The 24,133-nt window shown below is 35.8% G+C and overlaps 4 protein-coding genes across 4 annotated transcripts; 1 reads left to right on the forward strand and 3 right to left on the reverse strand.

Moving 5' to 3' along the window:
- Positions 1 to 460: 460 nt before the first annotated feature.
- On the reverse strand, positions 461 to 8,928 carry LOC145233716 (uncharacterized). Its single transcript, XM_080098491.1, has 8 exons — positions 8,798 to 8,928; positions 3,050 to 3,148; positions 2,556 to 2,654; positions 1,811 to 2,008; positions 1,449 to 1,537; positions 1,158 to 1,266; positions 1,001 to 1,099; positions 461 to 537 (listed from the first exon to the last, which is right to left on the reverse strand). The coding sequence occupies exons 1-8, from the start codon at positions 8,894 to 8,896 to the stop codon at positions 463 to 465; spliced, it is 867 nt and encodes a 288-aa protein (XP_079954617.1). The 5' UTR covers positions 8,897 to 8,928; the 3' UTR covers positions 461 to 462.
- On the reverse strand, positions 3,272 to 5,960 carry LOC145233584 (uncharacterized). Its single transcript, XM_080098339.1, has 6 exons — positions 5,469 to 5,960; positions 4,915 to 5,013; positions 4,577 to 4,638; positions 4,405 to 4,506; positions 3,971 to 4,136; positions 3,272 to 3,427 (listed from the first exon to the last, which is right to left on the reverse strand). Exons 1-6 carry the CDS (start codon positions 5,908 to 5,910, stop codon positions 3,387 to 3,389), a joined length of 912 nt encoding a protein of 303 aa, XP_079954465.1. The 5' UTR covers positions 5,911 to 5,960; the 3' UTR covers positions 3,272 to 3,386.
- Positions 8,929 to 11,212: 2,284 nt separating the features above from the next.
- On the forward strand, positions 11,213 to 15,071 carry LOC145232892 (methionine synthase reductase-like). The gene is made up of 4 exons (XM_080097569.1): positions 11,213 to 11,336; positions 11,440 to 11,583; positions 12,350 to 13,241; positions 13,587 to 15,071. Exons 1-4 carry the CDS (start codon positions 11,294 to 11,296, stop codon positions 14,638 to 14,640), a joined length of 2,133 nt encoding a protein of 710 aa, XP_079953695.1. The 5' UTR covers positions 11,213 to 11,293; the 3' UTR covers positions 14,641 to 15,071.
- A 924-nt stretch (positions 15,072 to 15,995) lies between these two features.
- Positions 15,996 to 23,235, reverse strand: LOC145232893 (lipoamide acyltransferase component of branched-chain alpha-keto acid dehydrogenase complex, mitochondrial-like). Its single transcript, XM_080097570.1, has 8 exons — positions 22,890 to 23,235; positions 22,332 to 22,476; positions 21,261 to 21,436; positions 20,541 to 20,690; positions 19,467 to 19,697; positions 18,740 to 18,931; positions 17,888 to 17,959; positions 15,996 to 17,420 (listed from the first exon to the last, which is right to left on the reverse strand). The coding sequence occupies exons 1-8, from the start codon at positions 23,190 to 23,192 to the stop codon at positions 17,253 to 17,255; spliced, it is 1,437 nt and encodes a 478-aa protein (XP_079953696.1). The 5' UTR covers positions 23,193 to 23,235; the 3' UTR covers positions 15,996 to 17,252.
- Between the last annotated feature and the right edge of the window lie 898 nt (positions 23,236 to 24,133).

Here is a 24,133-nt window from a genome sequence, read left to right on the forward strand (position 1 = left end):
AATTGTGCTGCTACGATTTTTCCCGGCGAAATAAACTCAACTCAACTCAAGTTCAGCTTTTAATACCGGTTTTGCTGGGTTGGAGCAATTCCGCCCAACTGCCTTGCTCAGGGAAACACAGGTGGTCGAGATAGAATTAGAACCCACAACCTTGACAACACACTGCGGATGCGCAAACTACTAGGCCATATTGGCAACGAAACAAGCACTTCGCCATTTAGGATTTTGCGTTATTTTGAATCAAATCTGTTGTCTTTTTCTTCAATTTGTTGATACTGTAAACATGTTTACAACAGCACTGTAGTTCTAGCCTATTTAGCTTAAACTTCAAAAGACTTTCGTTTTTAATCTACATTGGCCGTATTATGACCAATTATGTTATTGGAATAATTATAATCTTCTGTTTAAAAACTCACAAAATACAAGATTACAAAAAGGGATGAAAATTTTATTAGTGCGGTGTTAATGCGATGTAAGGAGGCTGGCGAGTTCTTCAAAATTATGACTTGATGCTACTTCTGCTGCGGTTTGTCCGTCCTATAAACAATAATAAACTGGATTACAATACCATAAACATAAAGTATGTTTATTTTAAGTTGTGGGAAAGCATATCAATGCAATATGGCCTAATTGTTTGCCATGGTAATGTTTTGCATTATTTTTTTTCATTTAGACGGGCAATCAATTTACACACACACTATGTGCGTGTAAAATAGACCAATATGGCAAAAAATGCTAATTACGCATTCCAAGATAACATTCAGATATTGTCCTTTTGCAAAATAATACTCGGTGTGATAACTTATCAAATGGCATAGGCTAAAGACCTCTTTTTGAGACGCCCTGATTTCGTTTTTATAAGGTTCAAACTTTGGTGGTCCAAATTACACGAGTTTCCCCTATATAGTGTACCAATATAACCCATCGGTATTTTCAACCTTTAAAAGTGGCGCTATGGTATCACTTAATTAAAAAAACGTAAGTATAATTTGGATCATACTTTATCTTTCAGTTCAGGCTTTACACCAAATTCCAAGAGAGCTTCAGCAACCGCTAGATGTCCATATTGAGCTGTAGCATGGAGGGCCGAGTATCCACACTGTTAAAAGTAAGCTTGGATATAACAATATGAGGATATGGGTTTTCGTTACACTTACTTTTAGAACGCCAGTGTTTGGAAAATACTTCAACAGTGACGTCACCACCTGCACGTGACCTTTTGAAGCGGCTTTAAAAAGAGGAGTAACGCCGTCCGTGTTTCTTGGTCTAAAAGAAAAAATATAAAGAATACACCTATCTTACTTATAAAGCTGTTACGTGAGTCAAAAATTGGAGTTTACGTAGTTTTTTATGTTTTTTTCAAGCTATTTTCTCACACATTGATCACTGTAGCCAAAAGCCATAACCTACTCTTTGTAAGCTTGAAATTTATGCCAACAAAGCCTTACTTATCAATTTGAGCGCCCATAGAACAAAGTTCCGTCACAATATCCTCATGACCCATTTGACTCGCAATCCAAAGCGGGGAAACACCGTCCTGCAAAAAATTCATTCTTAAATATAAATCATTTTCGTTTAAGACCAGGCAAAGCGGCAAAAACATTTTGATCCAAACACGGTTGGCATGTGCTCATTAAAACAAAAATACATATGCAATAGTGAAAAGTACACAATGCTCATGCTCTTCTTGTTGTCCACTTTTTAACTTTAAATTAACATTATTAAAAAAACATATTGTCAGTGATCGTCGGCATAGGATGCCTACTACTGAAGGTAAAGATCCTGTAAAATACAACTAAAACTAACTTACAACTCTTCGACAATTAACATCCGCAAGATGACGCTCGAGTGCACGTACAACTTCCAAATGACCGTTTTGCGCAGCAACAAACATGGGTGTGGTCCAATCTTTCAAAGACAAGTGAACGTTAGCTCCGTTTGTGCATAAAAGCTCAACGATGTCAACGTTGCCCATTTGCGCAGCCGCAAAAAGAGGCGTTCCACCTGTCTGTATATAACTATGTTTAAAATGCATGTTTGAAGAATAAGTGGTCACTGAATGTTCGAAATATAGCTTATATGAATATAAAATGTAGAAAGTTCTCAGTTATAGAAAATTCATAAGCTTTATTTTGACGTATCATGCAAAAAGGGTTCTTCTAAAATACGCAATATATTTACAAAACGTATGAAACTTTCGAAAATGTTGAATACGGTTAATATTTGTGATCGGTTGAAGATTTTTGTAATAACAATAGCGTTATATTTCGATCTCAAATACCACTATTGGTTAATATTCATCTTCATCGTATGTTACCGCTTGTAAACATGTTAGCCCAAATAGAGTATCTGAGATTTTTCTATTTAATTGCATAGATTGCGTATTTTCGACCTTCTTTAAGATAATTAATAAATGGCAAGTCATACATAAATGAGGTAACAATTTTTGAAACGTAATGTTGAAACGCAGACGCTCGATCGTAACAAAAATTTTGCCTATATCCTTGATACTTATGGTTTTGGTTTGTTGGAAACTGAACCGCTTTTAGACTCACCTGGTTTTGAGCATCAATACAAGCGCCATACTGCAAGAGAGTTTCGACCACATCGTAATGTCCGCATTGTGAAGCAAGGAATAAAGCAGTTGAACCAGTCTAAAATTGAAAAATGCTCAACATACTGATACAAAATTGTCCCAACTACACACTCGTTTTATAGGTTCACATGGGCCCTTACTTAAACCAGTCCCGTACAATTCCTAAATCCGGCCCAAAACCCGAAAATATAGATTTTCTAAAAAATAAGTCCGAATTGCGACCGAAAGCTCAATTTACAAAATGCACGAATTAGGCAAACATGTTTAGGAACGATTTACACAAAGTTTGTTTGTAATTAAAATCAATACACGTATCAGGTTCGGGTCGGGCCTGTATCTTTTCCCAAAGGCTCGTTTACAATTTTGTTCCAAATATAATACATTAAGTGTTTTCCCTGTAAAATAAGGCCCCAGCATTAAGTTTAATAAATTACTAATTTTGTTCATACTCACAGAGCGTCTTGAATCTACAAAGGCGCCACACTGTAACAGAATTTCAGCACAGTCGATATGATCCTCCAAACATGCAAGCATAAGGGGTGTCGTCATTTCCTGTGACGTAAGCAGTTTTACTGCACATGAACTGTAGTTATGTAGAACAACGATATTTTAACTAGAACATGTTTAAGTCAGTTGAACTGTTTTAAACTTGTAAAACATAATACGCACACAAAGCGAGTTTTCGTTTTATTTATTTACGGCTGAACATTTTTCGTAAATCTGCAGCAACAAATTCAGCGAATAATATGTACACAACAACATAAGGTCCTGATTACGTGATGGTTGTGTTTTAGTGGCTGTTCGATCTTGTCCGTGTGTGGCCTTTTTTACCTGAAAAACAACAACAACTAAAGTCCAAAATATCGCAGATAATTTCATAAAGCTGCTATAGATTTGAAAAAAAATATTGCTAAACGACCTTTTTTTAGAAAACTTCTTCTAAGACCATATTGGTGGGATTATTGCTAACGCGTTTAAGTGATAAAAAATGACACCATTTTTACAATTAATCTTAGTAATTTTTAACGATTATTATTCTACGCACCACTTGGCTTGATATTGCAAGCCAAGTGCTCACCATCGAAATGCTAGTTAATTTAAAAACGGTTTGTATATGAGTACAAGAAAGAGAATTTCAGCCAGTTAAAAAAAAACAATTTGGATTTAAATACAGAGTATAGGTACAATATCATTGGCAGTAACTTTTGATGGAACGACATATAGCGTTCAATAGACAAAAAATACTCATTTTTTGATCTCCCTTCTTGCAAACAAAAACTTCCCAACGAAAAACCTCTCTTCTTATGAGAATCCTTGATTCTAGTAACTAAGTATACTGACAACATAAACTTTCACCGATCGAGTTATTCTCACGTGAAGATTTAGATTGCAGTGTGTTGTACCAGCGAACGTCAATCACATTTCGATCGCCGACGTAATTATCAAAGTAGAATTGTGGGTCTTCCTGTCGCAAAAGCCGATCTTCCATACAAAGTGTGTAAGATGTCAGTTTCACTGCACCCTGCTTTGGAGGTTTTGCCTAAAAAGTAAATGAATTTGCTCAAGGCTATTTTAAATTGAAAAATATTGCAGTTAAAAACAGGTGAATACTTGAAAACCAAAACTTTGATAACTTTGAAAAAATTGTAGTAATTACATATTTGATATTTGAAACAAATTTTTTGTTCTAGCTTGACTAACATAAAAAAACATACATAAAAAACTTGTATCTAGTAATGCCCCCATAAAAAATAAAATAAATGAAATTAAAAATAACAATTTTCTAGTCCCTATTGTAGGCTACAGACCTGTTTTGCTGGGACGAACTCTCCGCCAGTATGTTTCAAGGTGGTCACGTGATTTGAATCAGCCAATGCGGATTGAGCTTTTTGCGAGTTGTCTCTTGTTAACTGAAAAATAAGAAAAACAACAACTTAGTTTGGGTTACGGATTTTGAAAAACGAAATAGATAAATCTTACATCAATTTTTGACTTTCGGGATCTTGTGATGGTTTTTGCAGCTCGTGTGAAGAATGAACTCTCTTGAAAAGAATATTTCAAATTAAAAAAAATGAATTTTAAGGGATACGTTTCAAACATAGGAAAAGTAGTTTAAATAAAACAAAACACTTAAGGAATTTGTTTGTAGCAACTATGTTACGTCGTGTTCACAATTTGCTTTTACTGAAACAAAACAAGGACCTACTGTATTTTTTGAAATGTCACATGCTCAGCTTTAGGTGAAACAATAGCAAACAATAAAATGCAAATCAAAAAAAAAATATTGTTATTTTTTGTGAATTTAAACTCCTACTGACCGTCACTGAAAAATTTCTTCTTTTCGCGGTGGTTGAAATTCATAACATCAATAATAGCATCCTTGTTGTATTTTGTTTTCACTTCCTTTCCTTCCAAATCTGAAACAATCAAACAATCAAACAATCAAAGACTTCTTTAAAATACTAATCACTGATAGAAAGAACATGAGAGTGATTAGATTAAACAGTATCAGACCCTCTAACAGGCAGCATGGTCGCTATCTATATATATTTATGAAAATATTTTTCAAGTAACAGAATTAGTGAATGAATTTACATGGAATATATATATTTCACCTAACGAGCATTTTCAGTTCCTTATTCAAATAGAATTAAAAAACATGGGCAGGGACGCAGAAGAGTAATATAAAACTTTACGATCCAAAAAAGTAATCAAGTAAAAAGTGTTCTAAAAATATTTAAAAAAGTATGCAGCAAAAAAGTACTTTTCAAGAAAAAAGCTAAACCACTGATCCAAAAAAATACAATTTTACGTATAAAAGCCTAATAAAAGTTAGTGAAAGTAAAAAATAAATATCATAAAATGCACAAACCGCTAGATGTCGCTAAATGCGCCAAAGCGAGAGGAGATTTTCCTCCGTCTTCATCAGTTTGCCTCATCACCATTGAAGGTTGACCGCGCAAAGTAACGCTCCTTCCCACTCTTTTTGTTCTCTTCTTTTTCTCTTTTTCTCCTGCTCCTCCTTCCGCCTCCCCCTCCTTTTTGGGACTCAAAGCAGGAGAATCAAAGTTAGCCTTTCCAACGAGGTTTTGGGTGAGCAACGCCGGAGACTGCATTGAGGCTATTTTTGTAAGGGTTAATTCGTCCGCTGTAGCGATCGCTGGGAAAGTCCCTTTTACTGCACCGTAGTTAAGCAAAAGTCCTCTTGCAATTGAGGGGTCATCTTTTTGCTGAGATCCGCTGTCTTCTGAGACTGCATCTTTATTGTCAACTGGTTCTGTTACTTTTGTGGATTGTTCAGTATCAGACGCCATTACTTATATCAAATGTCCAAAAAGGAACTTTAAATATTTTAAGTGGTAGTCTGTACACTGTAACGTTTATTAATAAAACAAAATTTTACATATTTTACAACTTTCTATGGTGTTTTCTCTCTAGCAAAAATGCTGCAGTGCGCAGTCTTCTGTTTTTAAGTGTTTGTTAGATATACTATGATTCTAAGCCGTTCTATAAATAGTAAATGAATTTAAAATGTACTTTTCTAAAATATGATTTAAATGTAAATGTTTAGATCATTTTTTTAAAAGAGTGGAAACTATTTTACGGGTCGTCTTCACATTCTATTGTGTAATAATATAAAAAAACGCTTTTACCCATTTATAGCCTTCTTTGATGTTTCCCGCAACTAAAATACTGTACTACCCCCTCTCCTGTTTGCCAGTATTAATAAAATAAAACCATTATGCTTAGCCTTTCCATCAAAAATATACGACTACAAAATGTGTTTTTTTGTAAGTGTGTGAAATTCAAACATATAACTTCGCAATACAAAATATTTTTACCAACGCACGATTGAAATTCACTGCCGACATATAATCTTGATAGCTGAAACGGATTGTCAATTTTTTGACGCTTCTTCTATTTCTAACATCACATCGACTACCTCGTCATTTCCGTTCTAAAGTTTCTAGGCCGTCAAATGCCTAAAGATGCGTTGAACTGACCCATATGACATAACGTGTGGTCGTGACGTCACGTTCTACGCAAACCGCGACTTCCGTAAGGTGATAAGTGCATGGACATTACGTTTTAATAAATACAACATTTGTGACCTCAAATCATAGGTCATGCATAAAGGTGGCTTATTTGTATAAAGCCTGATGTTACGGGACCCACAGTGCAATTAAACATTTTCTACTCTGCCCGTTTTATAATTTGATAATATTTTTCGAACACTCCAAGATAAACATATTTATTAAACTAAAAATACCTTGGTAAAATAAAACTGTGGAGTTACCTGATAAAAAATTATTTATTCTTTTCGAAAGTATTCCCACAACAATATGAAGAATGAATTTAATTTCCTAAGATCACTTTGCGAGGTAATGTTTCAAGGGCAATTCATTACTTTACAAACAAGAAATTTGGCGCGAACAAATGCCTCTTTTGTTACTTGAAATGAATAAAGGGCCACATTTTGCTAGAATACTTATTTATCTGCCATTTTTTGCTTGTACAGTTGCAAGGCTTAATGTTACATAAGATTGTAGAAATACTTTAAGATCCTCGCGGTCCCTCTGAAATCGCGTGGTGGACCCCTAAGGAAACGCGAAACCCATTTGAGAACTGATGCAATATAGAAAATCGTATTTTTTAGCTTTGTATTTGCAGGAGCACCCTACTGTACTTCTACAGTAGTAATTATATGTTATAATCGCATAGAAGTGCAGATCTCTTGCTGTAGACTAAAAATTCAGTGGCCTGGGACCTACCCAGCATATTAGGCTTTAAAAAAATAATTCCAAAAGAACTTTTGGTCCAGAATTAACGTTTTCAAATTAATGTCAACGTAGACTTACGCTCCCAGCTGTTTATCATTTTAGCAAAGCTAATTGGCTCAGAGTTGTAATTTGGAACAGGCTTTTATGTCGGGTTTAGACTTGAGTTTAAATATAACAGGCCTGATTCGGAACTGACTTAAAACTTGACTTCATTTGTGCCTTAATTGTATCAACGTTTGGGTCTAATTGTAGCTTTGGTAAAACAAAGCGACTTTAAACCGGTTTTCAAGCACGCACTTTTTGAGTTGGATCAGGAATCACTTTCACAGCTGCTTACAATTTTGCAGTAGCCAAACTGGTTAGCGTAATATAAACCTGCGATGCAACAGTGTAGAAAAGTGCTGCAGACCGAATCATCAAAGAAAATGTGGCCTAGTAATCAAATCCTTTTAAACAAAACCTATACAAGTAATTAAAGTTAAAAAGGCCACTTGTTGACCTTCGGCATTTAGCATGAGCAACACGTTACCGACAGTTTAACATCAGTCGTGGCTCTAACATTCCAATTATGACCTGATGACGCATTGTGTAACCCTATTTTAGATCTCATAACCCCAGGAGACACCAAACATCTTATTGGTAGGTTTTTATTAGTGAGTAAGTCAATGTCAGTCAGCTAACCTAAATGTTGACATGGGTGACGATGTTTCATGCAATACTTATGCTGACTAGCATTGCTACAATAAAATGGTTACAAAACGTCAATCTGCTCATCTAGTTTTTATCTATGCTTGGCCGTCAGTACATGACCTATGTTTCATTTACGAGAGTGCCAGTATAGGTTATGTCCTTGGATCCTCTGTCAATTGTATTGCATTTTGTATAAGCATCGAGCCAATAAATGCCAGTTTCCTCTGTGGTGTGTGCCCAGTTGTGGCATCGCACAGAATAGATGAGACATTGGTTTTTACCCTGTTACTCCCAAGTCCCTACAAACTGGAGTGTCGTTGGATGGCTACACTAGCCAATACCGCCGATCTCTCACCAGCTGCACTGATCAGACCTAATAGGTCGAAACAGGCTGCGTGCACTGTTCTGACGTAGTTACACAATGACTATAAGTACAGTTGTAAGCGGGCCTGAAATTGGCCCAAAAACCCAAATACAATTCCAAAACTCAAAATTTTGTTGACAAGTTGGTGAAATAGCGCTGCAAATGATCTTAAGTGAAATGCCCTGATGAAGTCCATTGAATTAAATTTAAGCTCAAGCCCTGTTTGAACATGAACTCGACACAAAACCCTGCGGTTCGTCTTATAACTCTTCATAATTATAGCTAAATCACAACTATACCTAAGCAGTGCTTTTTATTTAAATGCTACTTCTAAAGAAACTGTGACGAAAGCATGACGTCACTTACCGCGTCACATGCATCCGCGGCGACGTCACCCGACTCTAGTATCTCAATGAGGTGTTGTATCTGTCCGTGGTGCGCAGCACTAAATAGTGCTTCCTCCATGGCCGGTAGCGTCTAAGGGAATTCAAAAAGACAAAGGTCCTGAAAAAAATAAACGCTAAAATGACCAACACAACAGAGTTTTTAAAGGTAAACATCGCAAGGATGCGACTTTAAAAACTCACGAAATAGTTTCAGTGCTTGGTATTTAAGTTAGTTGCTTCGGTTTTATGAACAAATGACGTATGGTGGTGATGAGTTTTAATGATGATATTGGTAGAGCCAGTGTTTTTTTAAGGTGTTTTGGGAGACCGGTCTCTTAAAACTACTTAGAGGTCACCCAAACCAAACCTTAAAAAAACCTGGGTAGAGCTACTAACATAAGAACTAAGAACAGACAAAGTTAAATACTGGTAGACGGCGTAAAGAGCAAAGTTATTTAAATTAACACTGACAATTGAATACCGTTAAGAACTAAATTTAACGTTGGGAACAGTTTTTTAAGTTAGGTTTGTTGTTAATTTTTTATGTATAAAAAAACCCTGATCCAAGCCCTATAACAGCTTTCAGCTTCAGCATTTTCACACAGTTTGCGGTCCTTTGCGTCACCTATCGGTATTTAGCAAACCGTGAGTGATTTTAAGCGAAATTAGTTAAATTGAGTGCACTTAATTTAAGTCCTAAGTGTTCCTGAATGAAAAGAGTTAGGTCGAGTTCGCTCAAGTGTCTATTGTGAGTTATGAGTAAAATGAGTTGGCTCGAGATCACTTCAGTACACGATGTTTCGACGTAAAATGAGGTAAGTTAAGCATGCTTAAATATTTGGCTTTTCGACTCATTGTTTGATCAGTGGACAAAACATTTCATCTTGTCATACTTGATATTCACAACACAATTCATGAAACACATAACCAAAAAACAATCAAGCAAAATTGCATGCAAATCACTAAACAATCATCTTTTTTACCTCTGCGTGCACTGTCTAACGGGAGTGGACGGGTCAATCAGAAGGTCACAGCCAGAGTGACCAGGCAGACACACAACTCTTCTTGATCTGTTGTAGTTGAGGAAATCTCCACTAGCCACTGTACGATTATCTTCTTTCATTACGCCGACAAAGCCTAATTACATCTACCACACAACCTAAAAATAAAGCAAAGATGCTGCAGGCACATCCAATTTAAGAAAGCCTTCTTGAATTCATACGCTTGATGCGGTAAACCCAGCGACTTTTGTGCTGCTGATAAACTTGAAAAATGACTCCTGTCATGGATTATGTTCATAATTTTGAAACAGAATTACACATGCAAACACCTACATTGCATACATTTGCAGTTTTAAACAACATGAAAGCCTTTAATTTGCCCAAATAGAATAAAATAACAAACTATATACAGACGACACTAAAGCCTTCGTTACACTTTGCTTTAAACCAGTGGTTCCCAAACTTAAAAAATCCCCCAAAATTGCCTCACGGACCCCTAAAGGACCGCGGACCCCAGTTTGGGAACCGCTGCTTTAAACCTACTGCTATCATTAAGAAAAACTTTCTAATGCCTTGCTTCTCAATAAAGGCTAATATCAACAGCAGTAACAATTGTAAAACCACATTTTGGCAACATACACAGGTGAAGTTAATAAATCTCCTCTGGCAGCTGTCTCCTCTGCGTCATTACTGGCATACAAACTCGTCCGAGACATTCCAACCACTAATCAGACTCAGAAGAAACGCGTTTAAGAGCACAAGGCACGGATAACAGCTTCTTTTTATACATTTATTTTTTGTTGTTGGGGCTATAGGCTATACTGTATATTTAACATATCTTGCACAAATTACAGCTCTTTAAATATATTCTAAGGAAGAGTTTACAACATTACATTTATAGCTTGCTTTCTCTATTTGAAATGAAGGTTACTGATAAGCAAGGTCTATATGATTAACCTTTACTGAAGTTGCCAGACGCATGCAAAGTTTTTCCCTGAGGATTTGTCATCAGTTAAATGCAGCACCATTACGCAACAGCACATTTGAAAACCCATAAGACTGAATTCGGAGATGCGGTTTTTGGCAAACTTGTTGTATCCCCACACCTAAGGCAACTAGTTTCGGATACTCTTAAAACTCTCTCATTCCCAAAATCTTTTCCGTTATGTGTTTGTAACCATTTGGAGCAAATTGCGACTTTTTTAAGGAAAGCTATTAGTTGTTTTGATTTTTATCAACTTTCGCTACTTATGTATTAGCTTACCTCTTCACTACCCTCATTTAAACATTTAAAATTTTCCATTTAAAAAAATATATTCGTGAAGTATTTTTTAACGTAAAATGTGTGTTTTAAATACGATTTCTATGATCAAAAATTTGCTGACTCATGAAAGGTGTATCCCCGACATGATGTAGCAAATTTACCACCCTGAAGTTTTAACTCAAGTTCTTGAGCATTTTTATTTGATAATATCATGATTAGAAACAAGCTCGTTGTCCTTTATGGATCTCAAACAGGTATACTTCATTTGTGTTGATCGCTATTTTATCTTCGGAAGTGATCCAAAGCTAAAATGGTGTGTCCTTACTTTTGTTAAACTCCGCTTTTTCTATTTCACAGGTCAATCTGAATCTATCGCAACTGACATTCATGAAGACGGGGTTTTTCGAAATTATGACATCGAATTGTTTTGCCTAAAAGATGAAGGCAAACTATTTAACATTTCCGAAATTAACTGTGCTGTTATGGTTTGCTCAACAACAGGTATGTATCTGGTATGTGTCTTGTTACTGTATTGTTTTGGTCCTAATGTCGGGTTGTTTGTATCTGTATATTATATTGTATGTCATTCCTGCACATAACACTGAAGATTAAAAAGCAACATATGCCCCAAGACACCAATGAAACAGCCGTGAAAGCCTCATGGTTGAAACTTAATGAAAAACAAACATTAGCTACAATGATAAAGAGCACAGCAGTTGCACCTATTAGACTTCTTTTACAAATAATGTGTAATAGAGATTTTTCAGTCGGTAAACTATGGCAGTTAAACAACCAAGTTGTGTTACAATTTTTTTGCATACAGACATACTGCTTTAAAGGCATTGTACTGCAGGGACATCTTTATCATGTGCATTGTACTCCCTGATATTGGTATTGAATGCGCACTTAGGGGTTAAGCACACAGGACATGTTGATCCTGCATGTCTGAGATCTGGTAGGGAACTGTGATATTCTGCTTACTTTCCTATTGATAGATATATTTTACATTTGTGTACTTGGCTTTGGCACAATATTTTTTCATTGAATCACCTACCATTATTTGCCCAAGAGAATACAGTTTCACCATAACCAATGTCCTACGTTATGTTGTGAAATCTTAAAACAGCTGAACTTGAATGGAAATTTTTGCTGTTTAGACTATTTAGCTAACAATCTGTTGTGTAAAATTATCATGGAAAAGCTTCACCAGTGTCAAGTTTTTATTGCCTCATTTTCTCTTCTTAAACTGATTTAAATTACTTTTTAGGTGATGGAGATCCCCCAGAAAATGCTCGGAAATTCATTAGAAACCTTAATCGCAAAACACTACCCGAAAATCACCTTTCTCAACTGAACTATGCATTGCTTGGTCTCGGTGACTCAAACTATTCTACATTTTGTGGAGGTCCTAAAAAGCTTGAGAAAAGCCTAAAAAAGTGTGGAGCAAAAAGTTATTACAACTCTGCATTCGCTGATGATGCTACAGATATGGAGGATGTAATTGAGCCGTGGTTAGATGGTCTTTGGCCTGCTGTTGAAAAGTTCTTTAGCAACAAAAAAGCATGCATGTCTAAAAACGAAGAAAATGAAACTACTGTAATTGAAAGCAGTGCAGAAAATGATACCAATAGCGAAAATAATGTTATTAATTTTTCTGGGGTCACTGCTGCAAAGATACAAAGTTGCAATAAGTCAGATGCACAATCTACAAAGCAGCTTAATGATAAAGAAATTACGTTAAACTCTAAAGATACAAATTTCAACATCAACTTGCAAGAGGTTTCCACAAAGTTTTTGGACATGAGAATATGTAGTACCCAAGTCCCCTTGGAACAATGTTTACAAAAAGGCAGTGATGAACTGTCAAATTTAGACCTATCACTGCCTTGCACATTTCCTATTTATCTTGAAATCGAGTACCTAGAAAACCAATTACCAACTTCTGGTTCATATCAAAATGGAACCAAATTTCCTGTTGCAAGTGGCGAGATTATTGAAGCGAAAATTGACAACATAAGGCAATTAACATCAGATGACGCACTGAAAAGAACTTTGGAATTCACATTAATTTCTGACAAAATGTTTGACTTCAAACCTGGGGATTCTTTCGGAATTTGCTGCGAGAATGAAGACAGTGAAGTTGAGTGGTTAATTAAAAGGTGAAACATTTTCATTTGGCACAGTTTTCGAAATGTTAAAAGTGTGAGCCATATGCACTGCTTTAAAGGGATTCTTGAGCGTAAATGTATTTTTGACAAACTATTTGCTTTTTTATATTCCAAAAATTATTATGTTCTATGTGGTAATGTATTAAACTTGTCTAGACTAGGGCCACTATTATTACTAGACCAAGTTTCAATTAAATGCTGAGTTTAAGCAATGCCACTAAGGTTTTTTGGTCAGAAAAATTAACTAAAACATGAATTCATTGTAGAGAACCATAACAATGCAATAACTTTTTGGTATTTGTTGTCCCTGTCATAAACATTTTTGTCATTTTGCAGGTTGGCTTTGGAAAAATCTGCCGATATCCCAGCACAACTGTCCATCAGCAAAAACACTCCTAAAAAATCAGTTCCAGCTTTCATACCCTTAGTTTTCACCATAAGACAAGCACTTAAAACTTGCTTTGAAATACGCTCAGTGCCGAAAAAGCCATTTCTTCGTGCACTGGTAGAATGTACCAGCGATCCAGCAGAAAACCGAAGACTGCAGGAACTTGTAAGCAAGCAGGGGGCCTCAGAATATGCTCAACATGTTAGAGAGGCAAATGTGTGTATTTTAGACATTCTTGCCACTTTTGTGTCATGCCAACCAAGCTTTTGTCTTCTTGCCCAACACTTGCCTAGGTTGATGCCTCGTAGGTACTCAATAGCGAATTCGCCCCTGGGTGTTTCGAATGCAATAAAGTTTGCTTTCAATGTTACAAGATTTGACTCCCACCCTAGTAGAACTTTCACTAGGAACGGTGTCTGCACTGGAATGCTGGAAAAAATCTTTGATAAAAAACACCAGAAAGGCTTGGATAAAACTGTTAGAATTTTTCCAACAAAGAGCACTGGGTTTTGTTTACCAGAAGACCTAAGTCGTCCAATTGTAATGATTGGGCCTGGCACTGGAGTTGCACCCTTTGTAGGTTTTCTTGAACATCGGCTGGCTTTAAAACCCTCAGGTGATTTTGTACTTGGGGAATCATGGTTATTTACTGGTTGTCGTCACCAAGACAAAGACTTTTTGTACAAAGATACCCTTGAGGATTTTAAAAGCAATGGGGTACTGACACATCTTAAAGTGGCCTTTTCTCGTGATGTTACAAGACCACAGCCAAAGTACGTGCAAGACTCTCTGAAGTTATGTTCTCATGAAATGATGAAACTAATATTGTCTTCGGATGCTGTTTTCTATATTTGTGGCGATGCAAGAAACATGGCAAAAGATGTACGACAGTGTTTTATTGACATGATCGCCAAGTGTAAAATCTGCTCAGATGAAGAAGCAAATGCTGGATTTAAGAAAGTGGTTTCCGCCAAGCGATACTTAGAAGATATTTGGACGTAACATTCTGGACAACCAGTTGTTTGTGTTTTCAAAGAATTTTACTTTGCATTTTACATATCATTCTAAACTGTTGATATATTTGAATTGATGGTGTAACACTTTGCTAGCATTGTTCTTTATTCCACCCATGGAACTGCCTTTCTTCATATTTTGTGTTCTTACCTATGAGATGTGTTTTAATCAAGGTTGCCGATTTGAAGGTATGCTAACTCTGACTCAAAGTATTTCTGGAGTCTTTCCAATCTTACTGTGTTTGTAAGGACAATGGATATTGTGTCAGTTACATAAAAGAAAATCTGATTCAAACTCTTTCAATTGTAAAGACTCACTTTCTGAAACCTCCAACTGATCAACCCTTCTTTTAATATTGCATAATTGTAAGAAATGTAGTCAAACTATTGTGGTATTTATAATAAAGATTCTTGAACATATTGTGTCTAAGACAGGTGAGTTGTCTGGTCTTTACAAAGATGTGGTTTCTCATTTTACTAAGGTTTGTCAATCCTGTACAATAGAAGTTGGAACTGAATTTGTTGAGCCAAATTTAAGGAAGCTCCCTAGAATAAATTTACATATAGTCCTAGATGGTATTTGTGCTTGTACAAATAACACCAGATTTGTTCGTACTCTTACAATTTAATCAAAAAACATTCATGTCTATGGTCTAATACCCTTGTATCATAGGCACTCAGTTTAAAATTTAAAACGAGACTGAACTAACCAAATTAGTCAAAAGGCTACAAACTTGTGCTGGATGTTTGATAAAAAACATGCTTATCAAACCTAAATCAAGTAAATATGAATCGGGTTAGACACAAGATAATTCAGTGTGAAAACCACTAAATCTGTCGCTACAGGTTAGACACAATTTGCCAAGTTATTTTAGGTGAAAAAATAGTCTCTCTTCTCGTGATAGGCTGCAGTTTTATAATCCCTGCGCAATTAAACAGATTATGCAATTATTCGCGTTTGTCTGTATATCAGCTACAATAGTACTAACAAACTTTCCCATAACGTTTTAAACCAGTGGTTCTCAACTCATTTCGGGCCATGGACCACCGGCCCAGTAAAAATAATATCGTGGACCATTTCATTTTGTATCAAAATTGAAGTACGCATATGAAACGACCATTTGGGCTTGACACAAAATCCTTTAAACCGATTTTTAAGAAGTGAGATACAATTATTAACAGCTAACATTTTTATACTCTTTCAAGATGTTATATGCAATCATCTCTAGTTTATCACCAAATTTAGTGAATGTCTTGTGGACCACCCAAAAAGTCATCATGGACCACTAGTGGTGCATGGACCACCAGTTGAGAACCACTTTTAAACAGAAAGTATGCAATGAATAAAGGCAAGCAAGTCTGTATTTGTGTATATCAGCAAAATAAAAAGCACTTTGGTTTTGCAAAATCCCACTTTACCAATTAATGAATCATTTTTATGCATGAGCACAAAACCCCACTTAGAATTCTTAAACATGGAATCAGTTTTAGGTAACATTCAAAAAGTATAAAAGTACCACGGCAAAAGTGAAATTAGGTTTGTGGGTATTGGTTATGAAATCATGAACATTTTTACAGTGGCTACTCATAAACCTGCACACTGTTCACACTAAATGTTTTTTGGTTCAGGCAGCAGTTTCAGAAAAACCAGTAGGATCATAGTTCATAATATAGGCCTGTTTTGATTCCTCAGTTTGGTCCAGTAAAAGCTCTAATTTAATTATTCAATATGTTGCTTAATACTTTGTTTAGAAGAGGGGTCACCAAACTTTTTTCACAGCGGGCCGGATAATTTTAATAATCAAGCGTGAGGGCAAACCCTGATGCAGCCTTTCACAAACTGAAACTCGCAAGGCAGTTTTGACGGGATGGCCAAGGATTTATGTCTTTTCACAATCTTATTTGTATTCAGAATGTGCCGCTGTTAAATTGTAAGATTATGAAGAATATATAAGTGTCTCATCTACCAACTACTGCTTCTTCATTTCATTAAAATTTACAAAAGGTAATTGTTCATGCACAAATACTATTCTTTGTTTTGTCTGTGACGGAACAAACCAATTTTGGATCATACCCATATGTTGTAAAGACCAGCCAAAAATATCACTTCAATCCATTCTGCAGATTTGAGCAATTTATAACGTTTTATGTTAAAAAAATTCCATATGTTTTATAAACAAAAAATACCTTTGGGGGCAGGATAAAATGACACCGAGGGCCGGTTTCAGCCTACTGGTCGTAGTTTGGTGACCCTGGTTTAGAAGGTGCTTCATTAAGTGAGTCACCCCATATCAAGCAATGCCAAGACCAATCAAATGCAACATGATTTTAAATTATAAGTAAAAAGCAATGTAGTGAGATGTGTATGTAGCGTAATAAATAAAAAACATTTAAATAAAATCATGATGTCCCAACGACAGAAATAAACTAGACATGATGTCACCACTTTGGTCAAGTTATATATGACATTTTGGTAAAAAATACACCTCTAAAGGCCTAATAATAGCTCTCCAGAATGCCTTATTAAACAAGAATATACAGTATTGTATTGCTACACAAAGCCTATGACTGGTTGCAATAAAAACTATATGGCTGTTGCCACTATTTTAAATGGAGTAGCATTTTTCCTGGGTCCTCCAAATAATGTTTTAGTTCATTAGAAAATCGCGCCATGGTGGCCCCTTCAATAACCCTGTGATCTCCTGACCAGCTGACACACATGATGTGTTGCTTAGTTACATTGTCATGGTGATCGAAGCGTGGTAATGCCTGCAAAAAAATCAAAACATAGTATCATCATAAGATCAGCGAAGATGAATTCATTCATACTGGGATCAGCCCTGAAGTGTAAATGTAGACCAGCAATCATGGCATACTTATCCATAAATTAAATCATAGTACACCCAGCCCATTGATTATAACAAATCAAGCATATGCTTTGGAGCCCGGCTTGATACAGTATGGCGCCTTTAATGGGCCTGGCATACTATAAATCATAAGATATACTTGCTCTAACAGTTCTTAGTATTTTGTGTTGTAAATTCTATTTGCTTAAAAACAAAATTGATCACTTAAAATGTTCACACAGACTCATTTTAACATTTTACAAGAATTTTCTTGTGTGATGTGTCTAACATAGTCAAATGGTAAATAGATGTTTTTCTATCACAGAACCCTCATTGCTCACTGATTTTTAGCAAACCAAACTTGAAAACATATTTAAATGGTTTTTATACCTGTATTCTTCCTAATGCACCGATTGCAACTTGTGGTGGAAAAATCACAGGTCTCATGTAAGTTCCTCCAAGCTGTAAAAAGTTGAGTTGAGTTTATTTTACTTGGTGAAACAACACATATTGACAAAATTGCACTAAAACAGTCACAACGCCAGAAATAGCTGCGCAATGTTGAAACAATATGAAGTGAAAAACAGTGAAGGGCACAATTGATGGATCTTGACTAAATGTGCTGCAGCTACACTGTATTATAAAACAGGGGTGTCAAACTCATAGGGGTTTGAAGGCCACATAGCAGTTTGGAAATTATGCCAAGGACCCCATGTGATTTTTAATCTATTTTTATACACACAAACTTAATGCTTATTTTTAGTTAGAGGAACGGTTTTAATATCGTTTCTATGCATAACATATGAGTTTTTATTTATAAATTAAATTTCCGTAAATGTCTGTTTAACTAATAACTTTCACTTTAAAAGGTTAGAAAAATGGATTGTATTTAGATGAAAATCTTCCAAAATACTATATTACAATTGTTGTTGAGTGTTTGACGGCCACATTGGAGGGCTCTGTGGGCCGCATAGTTTGACACCCCTGTAATGTAGAGCTTTATGTGAGGGGGATCACAAGAGAGTGAGTTTGGCGCTCTGTGAGTACTAACACGACTGGAAAAATGAATTAAGGGCTATGCCATGGTGAAAGAATGGTGATTTAAAGTTTGTAGTCTTCCTGATTAGGATTTGACGAAATTTACTGTAGTGCATAACTGCATATTTCAGTCACATAAAAAAAGTAAACAAATGTAAAACTTTGTATCACTTGTCCCACTGAACATAAGTATATGATACTCACATTTCCAACATTTGAAAGACTAAAAGTGCCCCCTGCCAAGTCATTGGGGGAAAGTCGATTGTTCAATCCTGCCTCCTGCAGTCGATTCAACTCTGCTGCAATTTCAAGGATAGTAAGATTTTGAACTTGTTTTACGGAAGGCACCAGAAGACCATCAGGAGTATCTACAGCCAAACTTATGTTGTGGTCTGCCTTTAAAAAAAAGTATATGATACATTGTAATTTTGTTTTTTTAGACCTAACACATTTTGATTTTTTAAATGTTTAGGCTTCTGTATCATGTTTTTATAAATGATAAAAGAAAATTTTTGGATTTAAGTATTTTGGCCTGCTTATTGAATATCTTATTTTTTACTTTATATTACTTTTGTTGCTAACAAACAAACCTTACTATTCTATTGATTGTAACCTATATACAAGACAAAAAAAGGAAGCTTAAATTAAATCCTAAATTAAAATGACATTGCTGCATCCAATTCTAATTTTTTGGCAAAATAATTTGTCACATACAATGTCTTGAAAATGTTACAAAATTAGAGAGAACCTAAAGGTTCCTAAAAAAAGAACCCACTGAACCGAAAACAAGAATCCAATTCCACATGCAAAAAAAACATCCAATTAACGAACATACAAAATATTTTGCTCAATGACATATATGCAAGAAAACACTTTGAATTGTTATCATTAACTTTTATTTATATCTTCAAATATACTTATCCAAAAGTACCTTGTATATAAGATTCTGGCCATCAATTTGTGAGTTCAGTATCGGGTATTTTGCAAGTGCTAGTGATGTAGCTTTAACAATGAACGGCATAAAGGAGAGTTTTCCACCAATTGCATGTTTGACTTCTTTCTTTAAATGCTTTCTTAATTCTACCATCCTGGTCATGTCATATTCATCATTGTACCCAAATGCCGGAATTGCTAATGCAGCTGTCATGCTAGTAAACATTGCCTGTAGAGAATAAAACGTTACTTTGTGTATCTTACTGTCTATGCATTCATAGTTGGAATAATATAAGTTTTTTGTTTCATCAATTCTATAGAGCTCTCCTGGCAATTGTATTTTCATACTGACATTTTGGTGTCCTCGACAGGTCACCTTTATCTGAGTAAATAACACAGAATGCACATAGTACAGTGTATGGTTTGCACAAACAGGGCAACACAATAAACATCAAAATAGATGTGATGCGTTCAGCGTGCTATGCACCTGTTTAAAGATTAGAGGTCCAATCATTCGATAGCATAGTGTTTTCACTGCATTGTGAACTGCTTGCATTTAATTCTTTTTTCCTTTGTTTACCATGCACTGGAATGTGCACCTTCAATGTTATTTACCCTGATGAAGGTAACCTGTATAGGACGTCGAAACGCCGGTATAACAATACACTTGCCACAAGACCTCTGTAATTTTGGTATTATGCCTAACAGCAACAAGTTATATTTTTTGTTTCATTTTTTTGTTGACAGGCAATGCATGAATGAGTTATGCTTACAATAAGTCTGTCAATGAACCACCTAAATTGATCACAGCTATGAAGTCTGTTAAATCATTTTTATTTATTTTTTGTGGTTAGTGAGTTGGAATGTCCATTTACGTTCAGCCCATTGGGTTTTATCGGGTGAAAGAAATGCTGCTTGGGCTTCTTGTTTATTGAAACACAGGTGGCAAAGACAGGGTCAGAGCCCCCAACCTTGTAAACACAAGGTGGTTTCTCCAACCACTTGATCATCTGGGCGACACTTTTGACCAACCCCTTTAAAGCCACAATTATAGTTAGCCGCATTTTCATACCTTTCGTATGCCCTTGATTGGTTCAATTTTATCTTCAGCCAGTGGCACAACTTTAGGTGAAGGTGGTGGTTTTGGCACAGCGGATGTAGTAGATTCATCAATATGTTGTAACAAGTCTTCTTTTAATACTCTGCCATCCTTTCCTGTTCCCTGAAATTTAATGTTATTTTTGAACCTGTTTTGATGTTCTTGAGGAAGTGTTAACATTATATTCATTTTATTTAAAATATGTGCTCGGCAAAAACATGTGATTGACTTACATAACAGTCAGAAAGTGCATGAGCCTAAATTGCAAAAGACAGTTACCCAGCAACAAACAATCATAAACAGGAAATGACATACATTTAAATGCAGCAAATTAAAATGCTTCATACATCTTTCAAAATTTTGAATTGGTTATTACTAGGGATGCGCCGAGCCGAGCCAGAACCCGAGTACTCGGTACCGAGCATATCTGTTTTTGATGCTCGGTGCTCGGCCGAGCAGTTGCACAAACTGACCCAAGCACTAAATTTTTTTTTGACGTAATAATGCACCGAGCGTGCTCGGCCGAGCACCGACCATTAACGTGAGATGCTCGGTGCTCGACCAAACAGAACATTTGCAGTTTTGGCACATCCCTAGTTATTACCAATATCAGAGCAACGGAAAATCTGGGCATCCAATTGTATCTTAAGTTAACATTTATAACATACAAACAATGACATAAAAACCACTTACCTGGATCAAAGAAAGATTGATATTGTTGCTTTTTGCCATGTGTCGCACTGCTGGAGTAGCAAGGACTTTATCAGAGGTAACTGCTGCTGGACTTTCAACTGAAGATGGTATAATTTTCTCTGGTGTCAATGGTTCAGCACTATCCTGTGTTGGTTCTTGACTTGACTCTGCTGCATCTAGTTTAAATTACAAGATTTTGTTTTACCACTAAAATCATAGGAGTTGGGTAACACAATATACCAGTAATTCTAAACCGCGGATCTCAGGTCTACATCAGACCTCAGAAAATCACGAAAGATGACATTATTATTGTGAAAGCTACTATATACAAAAAAAAAATATTGTTTTAAATTTATCATTGATAAAAGTTTGTAATGCAGCATATTTGAACACTATCTGTAAAAAATCTTCTTGCAGAGAAGTGTTATTAAAAAAATAAACTATTCAGATTCTTGTTGTTTGCACCTGCATTCTTTTCTCAATTCGTTTTTTTTACACACTTACACACTTGAAAAACTACCTTTTGGCTTCGACAGTAAAAAAGTATGAGAACCATTGCATTAAGCCAGGGGTCACCAAACAACGGCCCACGGCCACATTTTTTGGTTTGCCAAACCGTATTGATACCATTGTAACATTCAACAGCTAATTTGGTCCTTATTAACGTTTTCCAGTCGTGATTTATAGAATTGGTGTTACCTAGTTTCATAGGAATACAACGCCCAGGACCAATCCAAAGCCAGTTTGTTACGTGTGTCAATTTTTCACAGACAAGTGTCAATTGTGCGCAAAAATGGCCTTATTTTGTTTGAGGTGACGTAATATACAAGCATTGCTCTTAAGATGAGACTAACCATACAATTTATAGTCACATCACCAGATTTGATGTGGGATTGCAGAAAGGCCATACCTTGGTGCACCTAGAAAAATCGCCCAGCGGGCTTAGTCTGGAAAGACGGCGCTTTATTTTTTTAAAACTTATCCGGCCCGCAGTGAAATTATTTTTAAACTTATCCGGCCCGCAGTGAAAAAAGTTTGGTGAAGACTGCATTAAGCAGTTGAACATGGTACCTTCAGTTGCAGTTTCTTCAGATTCGACTTTAATGTCCACAAGCGCATCTCCAACTTGTGCAATATCTCCAACTGCATAATATTGCTTGGTTATAACTCCATCATATCGACTAGTGATAGTCACAGATGCTTTGTCACTTTGGACCTAAAATTGAAACAATTACACATGCTATCACAGTTGTACTATTACACTCTCAGCAGGTAGAGTCAAATTTTTTCTGTGGAATTTTTTTGATTTTTTGTTTGTTTTGGAGTTACAGGCAGTTCACCTCAATTAGGTAGAGTCAGAAAAAACTGTAAAGTGTGGAGTCAAAAATTCGTAAAGATTTGAAGGACAAGTCTATTTATAACTAAGGCTTTCAAACCTCCTACAAGTCAAGCATTATGTGTGATTACCCCTTGAGAGTTTGTAATCTTGGCACAAAGCACTTTTGGGGAATTTTATTGGGTATAATGTTTTAACCTTTTTACCTTAATTTAACAGTTAGCAACACAATATACTATGAGCAATTGAGCAACAAGGAAAAAATAACACAAACCAACCAATTAATAGCCCACCTCACAAATGTTGTCAAATTGCTCAACGGTGTCTCCGACATTTACATACCATTCCAATACCTCAACCTCTTTTATTCCTTCCCCAATATCTGACAGTTTAAATGCAACTGTAGACTCCCAAGCACTCCGACTTGTATAAAATGTTCGACTAATATTGTGAAACAATGTTTTGGGTTGTTGTTTTATTATGGTAGGTTTTGGGTGGATAGAACATCTTGAAGGCAATGATGATCTGGATTTATGCCTAATTGTTGCAGCTATAAAACTGGATCTCTGAAAGACTGATCTTTGTAGCCTTTGCATTTTATAAATTATTTATTGATGTTTCTAAAACAGAAAACCATAAAAGTTATTTATCAACAATGGGTTGCAAGGACGCCCGGGCGGCATCCATGCAATTAAACAGAGACATGGAAGAGACACAAGCCAAAAATCGTTAAACGTTTGGGCCCCAAACACATTATCGAGTAAATTTTTGTATTAATTGATTTAGCCTATTCTTTATTCAATACATATTGAATATAAAAATGCATCTTTTGAGCAAACTAAGATATTTGGCTAGATTGGAAAAAGGGCCTAAAATCTTGCATTTTTTTCTATGATCCAAGTCTATATGCATTGAAGAAAAAAGTTGCCAGAAGAGCTCTTTAAACTTGATACTATGCCTGGCAGCAATAGCTTATATATGAAGAAAAAAGTGTTGAAAATTCATTGTTTACTAATTTGATATGTTTTGCAGTAATCTCACGGTAGTTGTTACAAAGCATCAAACAAATTGGGTCAATCAGTAAAACTTCTTGTAAAAAAAAACACCAATCAACATAAGTTGTCCTTGCTACGGTCGTTAGAGAGCCTATTACCCTTATCAACTGTATTTTCAGCACAATATAATACAGTACAGATACAGAGTATCAGATGGTGTTCGGAAAAACACAACAATGGCCTGATTTTGCAAACAAGTGAGAGAGCTTTAGCACAAATTTGAATGAATTTTTTGGCCATTCTTTCCCAACTGGTGCCCTGCTAGTTTGGAATTTGGATGCGTGCATGGCATCGGCATGCACACATGCAGAGTGCAACTGCAAACAATGTTCATTGTGCACATGCCAGTGCCACATGCCAAACAGTTAATTTCTTATTACCAATACCACCTGAGTGAAAAGATTTGCTACTGTGAAAAGAACACATAAACAACAACAAAATGTTCCTTATCCTTTTTTGTAGAAAACCTAAAAAGTAAAAAC

This window comes from Phallusia mammillata, chromosome 6 (genome assembly GCF_965637545.1).
Source record: "Phallusia mammillata chromosome 6, kaPhaMamm4.hap1.1, whole genome shotgun sequence".
Taxonomy (NCBI): Eukaryota; Metazoa; Chordata; class Ascidiacea; order Phlebobranchia; family Ascidiidae; genus Phallusia; species Phallusia mammillata.

Bases quoted from the DNA above. Each gene is read 5' to 3' on its own strand.
- LOC145232893 (XM_080097570.1), bottom strand. From the start codon at position 23,192: ATGCAAAGGCTACAAAGATCAGTCTTTCAGAGATCCAGTTTTATAGCT. The intron at 21,437-22,331 runs GTACCATGTTCA...AATTTAAACTAG, and splicing joins TGAAGAAACTGCAACTGAAG to ATGCAGCAGAGTCAAGTCAA. The intron at 17,421-17,887 runs GTATAAAAACCA...ATTTTTTTGCAG, and splicing joins GTGCATTAGGAAGAATACAG to GCATTACCACGCTTCGATCA.
- LOC145233716 (XM_080098491.1), bottom strand. From the start codon at position 8,896: ATGGAGGAAGCACTATTTAGTGCTGCGCACCACGGACAGATACAACAC. The intron at 2,009-2,555 runs GTGAGTCTAAAA...AGTTATATACAG, and splicing joins GTATTGATGCTCAAAACCAG to ACAGGTGGAACGCCTCTTTT. The intron at 1,267-1,448 runs GTAAGGCTTTGT...TTTTTCTTTTAG, and splicing joins ATGGGCGCTCAAATTGATAA to ACCAAGAAACACGGACGGCG.
- LOC145232892 (XM_080097569.1), top strand. From the start codon at position 11,294: ATGATTAGAAACAAGCTCGTTGTCCTTTATGGATCTCAAACAG. The intron at 11,337-11,439 runs GTATACTTCATT...TCTATTTCACAG, and splicing joins CCTTTATGGATCTCAAACAG to GTCAATCTGAATCTATCGCA. The intron at 11,584-12,349 runs GTATGTATCTGG...ATTACTTTTTAG, and splicing joins TATGGTTTGCTCAACAACAG to GTGATGGAGATCCCCCAGAA.
- LOC145233584 (XM_080098339.1), bottom strand. From the start codon at position 5,910: ATGGCGTCTGATACTGAACAATCCACAAAAGTAACAGAACCAGTTGAC. The intron at 5,014-5,468 runs GTTTGTGCATTT...TGATTGTTTCAG, and splicing joins GCATTTAGCGACATCTAGCG to ATTTGGAAGGAAAGGAAGTG. The intron at 3,428-3,970 runs GTGAGAATAACT...GTTGTTTTTCAG, and splicing joins ACTGCAATCTAAATCTTCAC to GTAAAAAAGGCCACACACGG.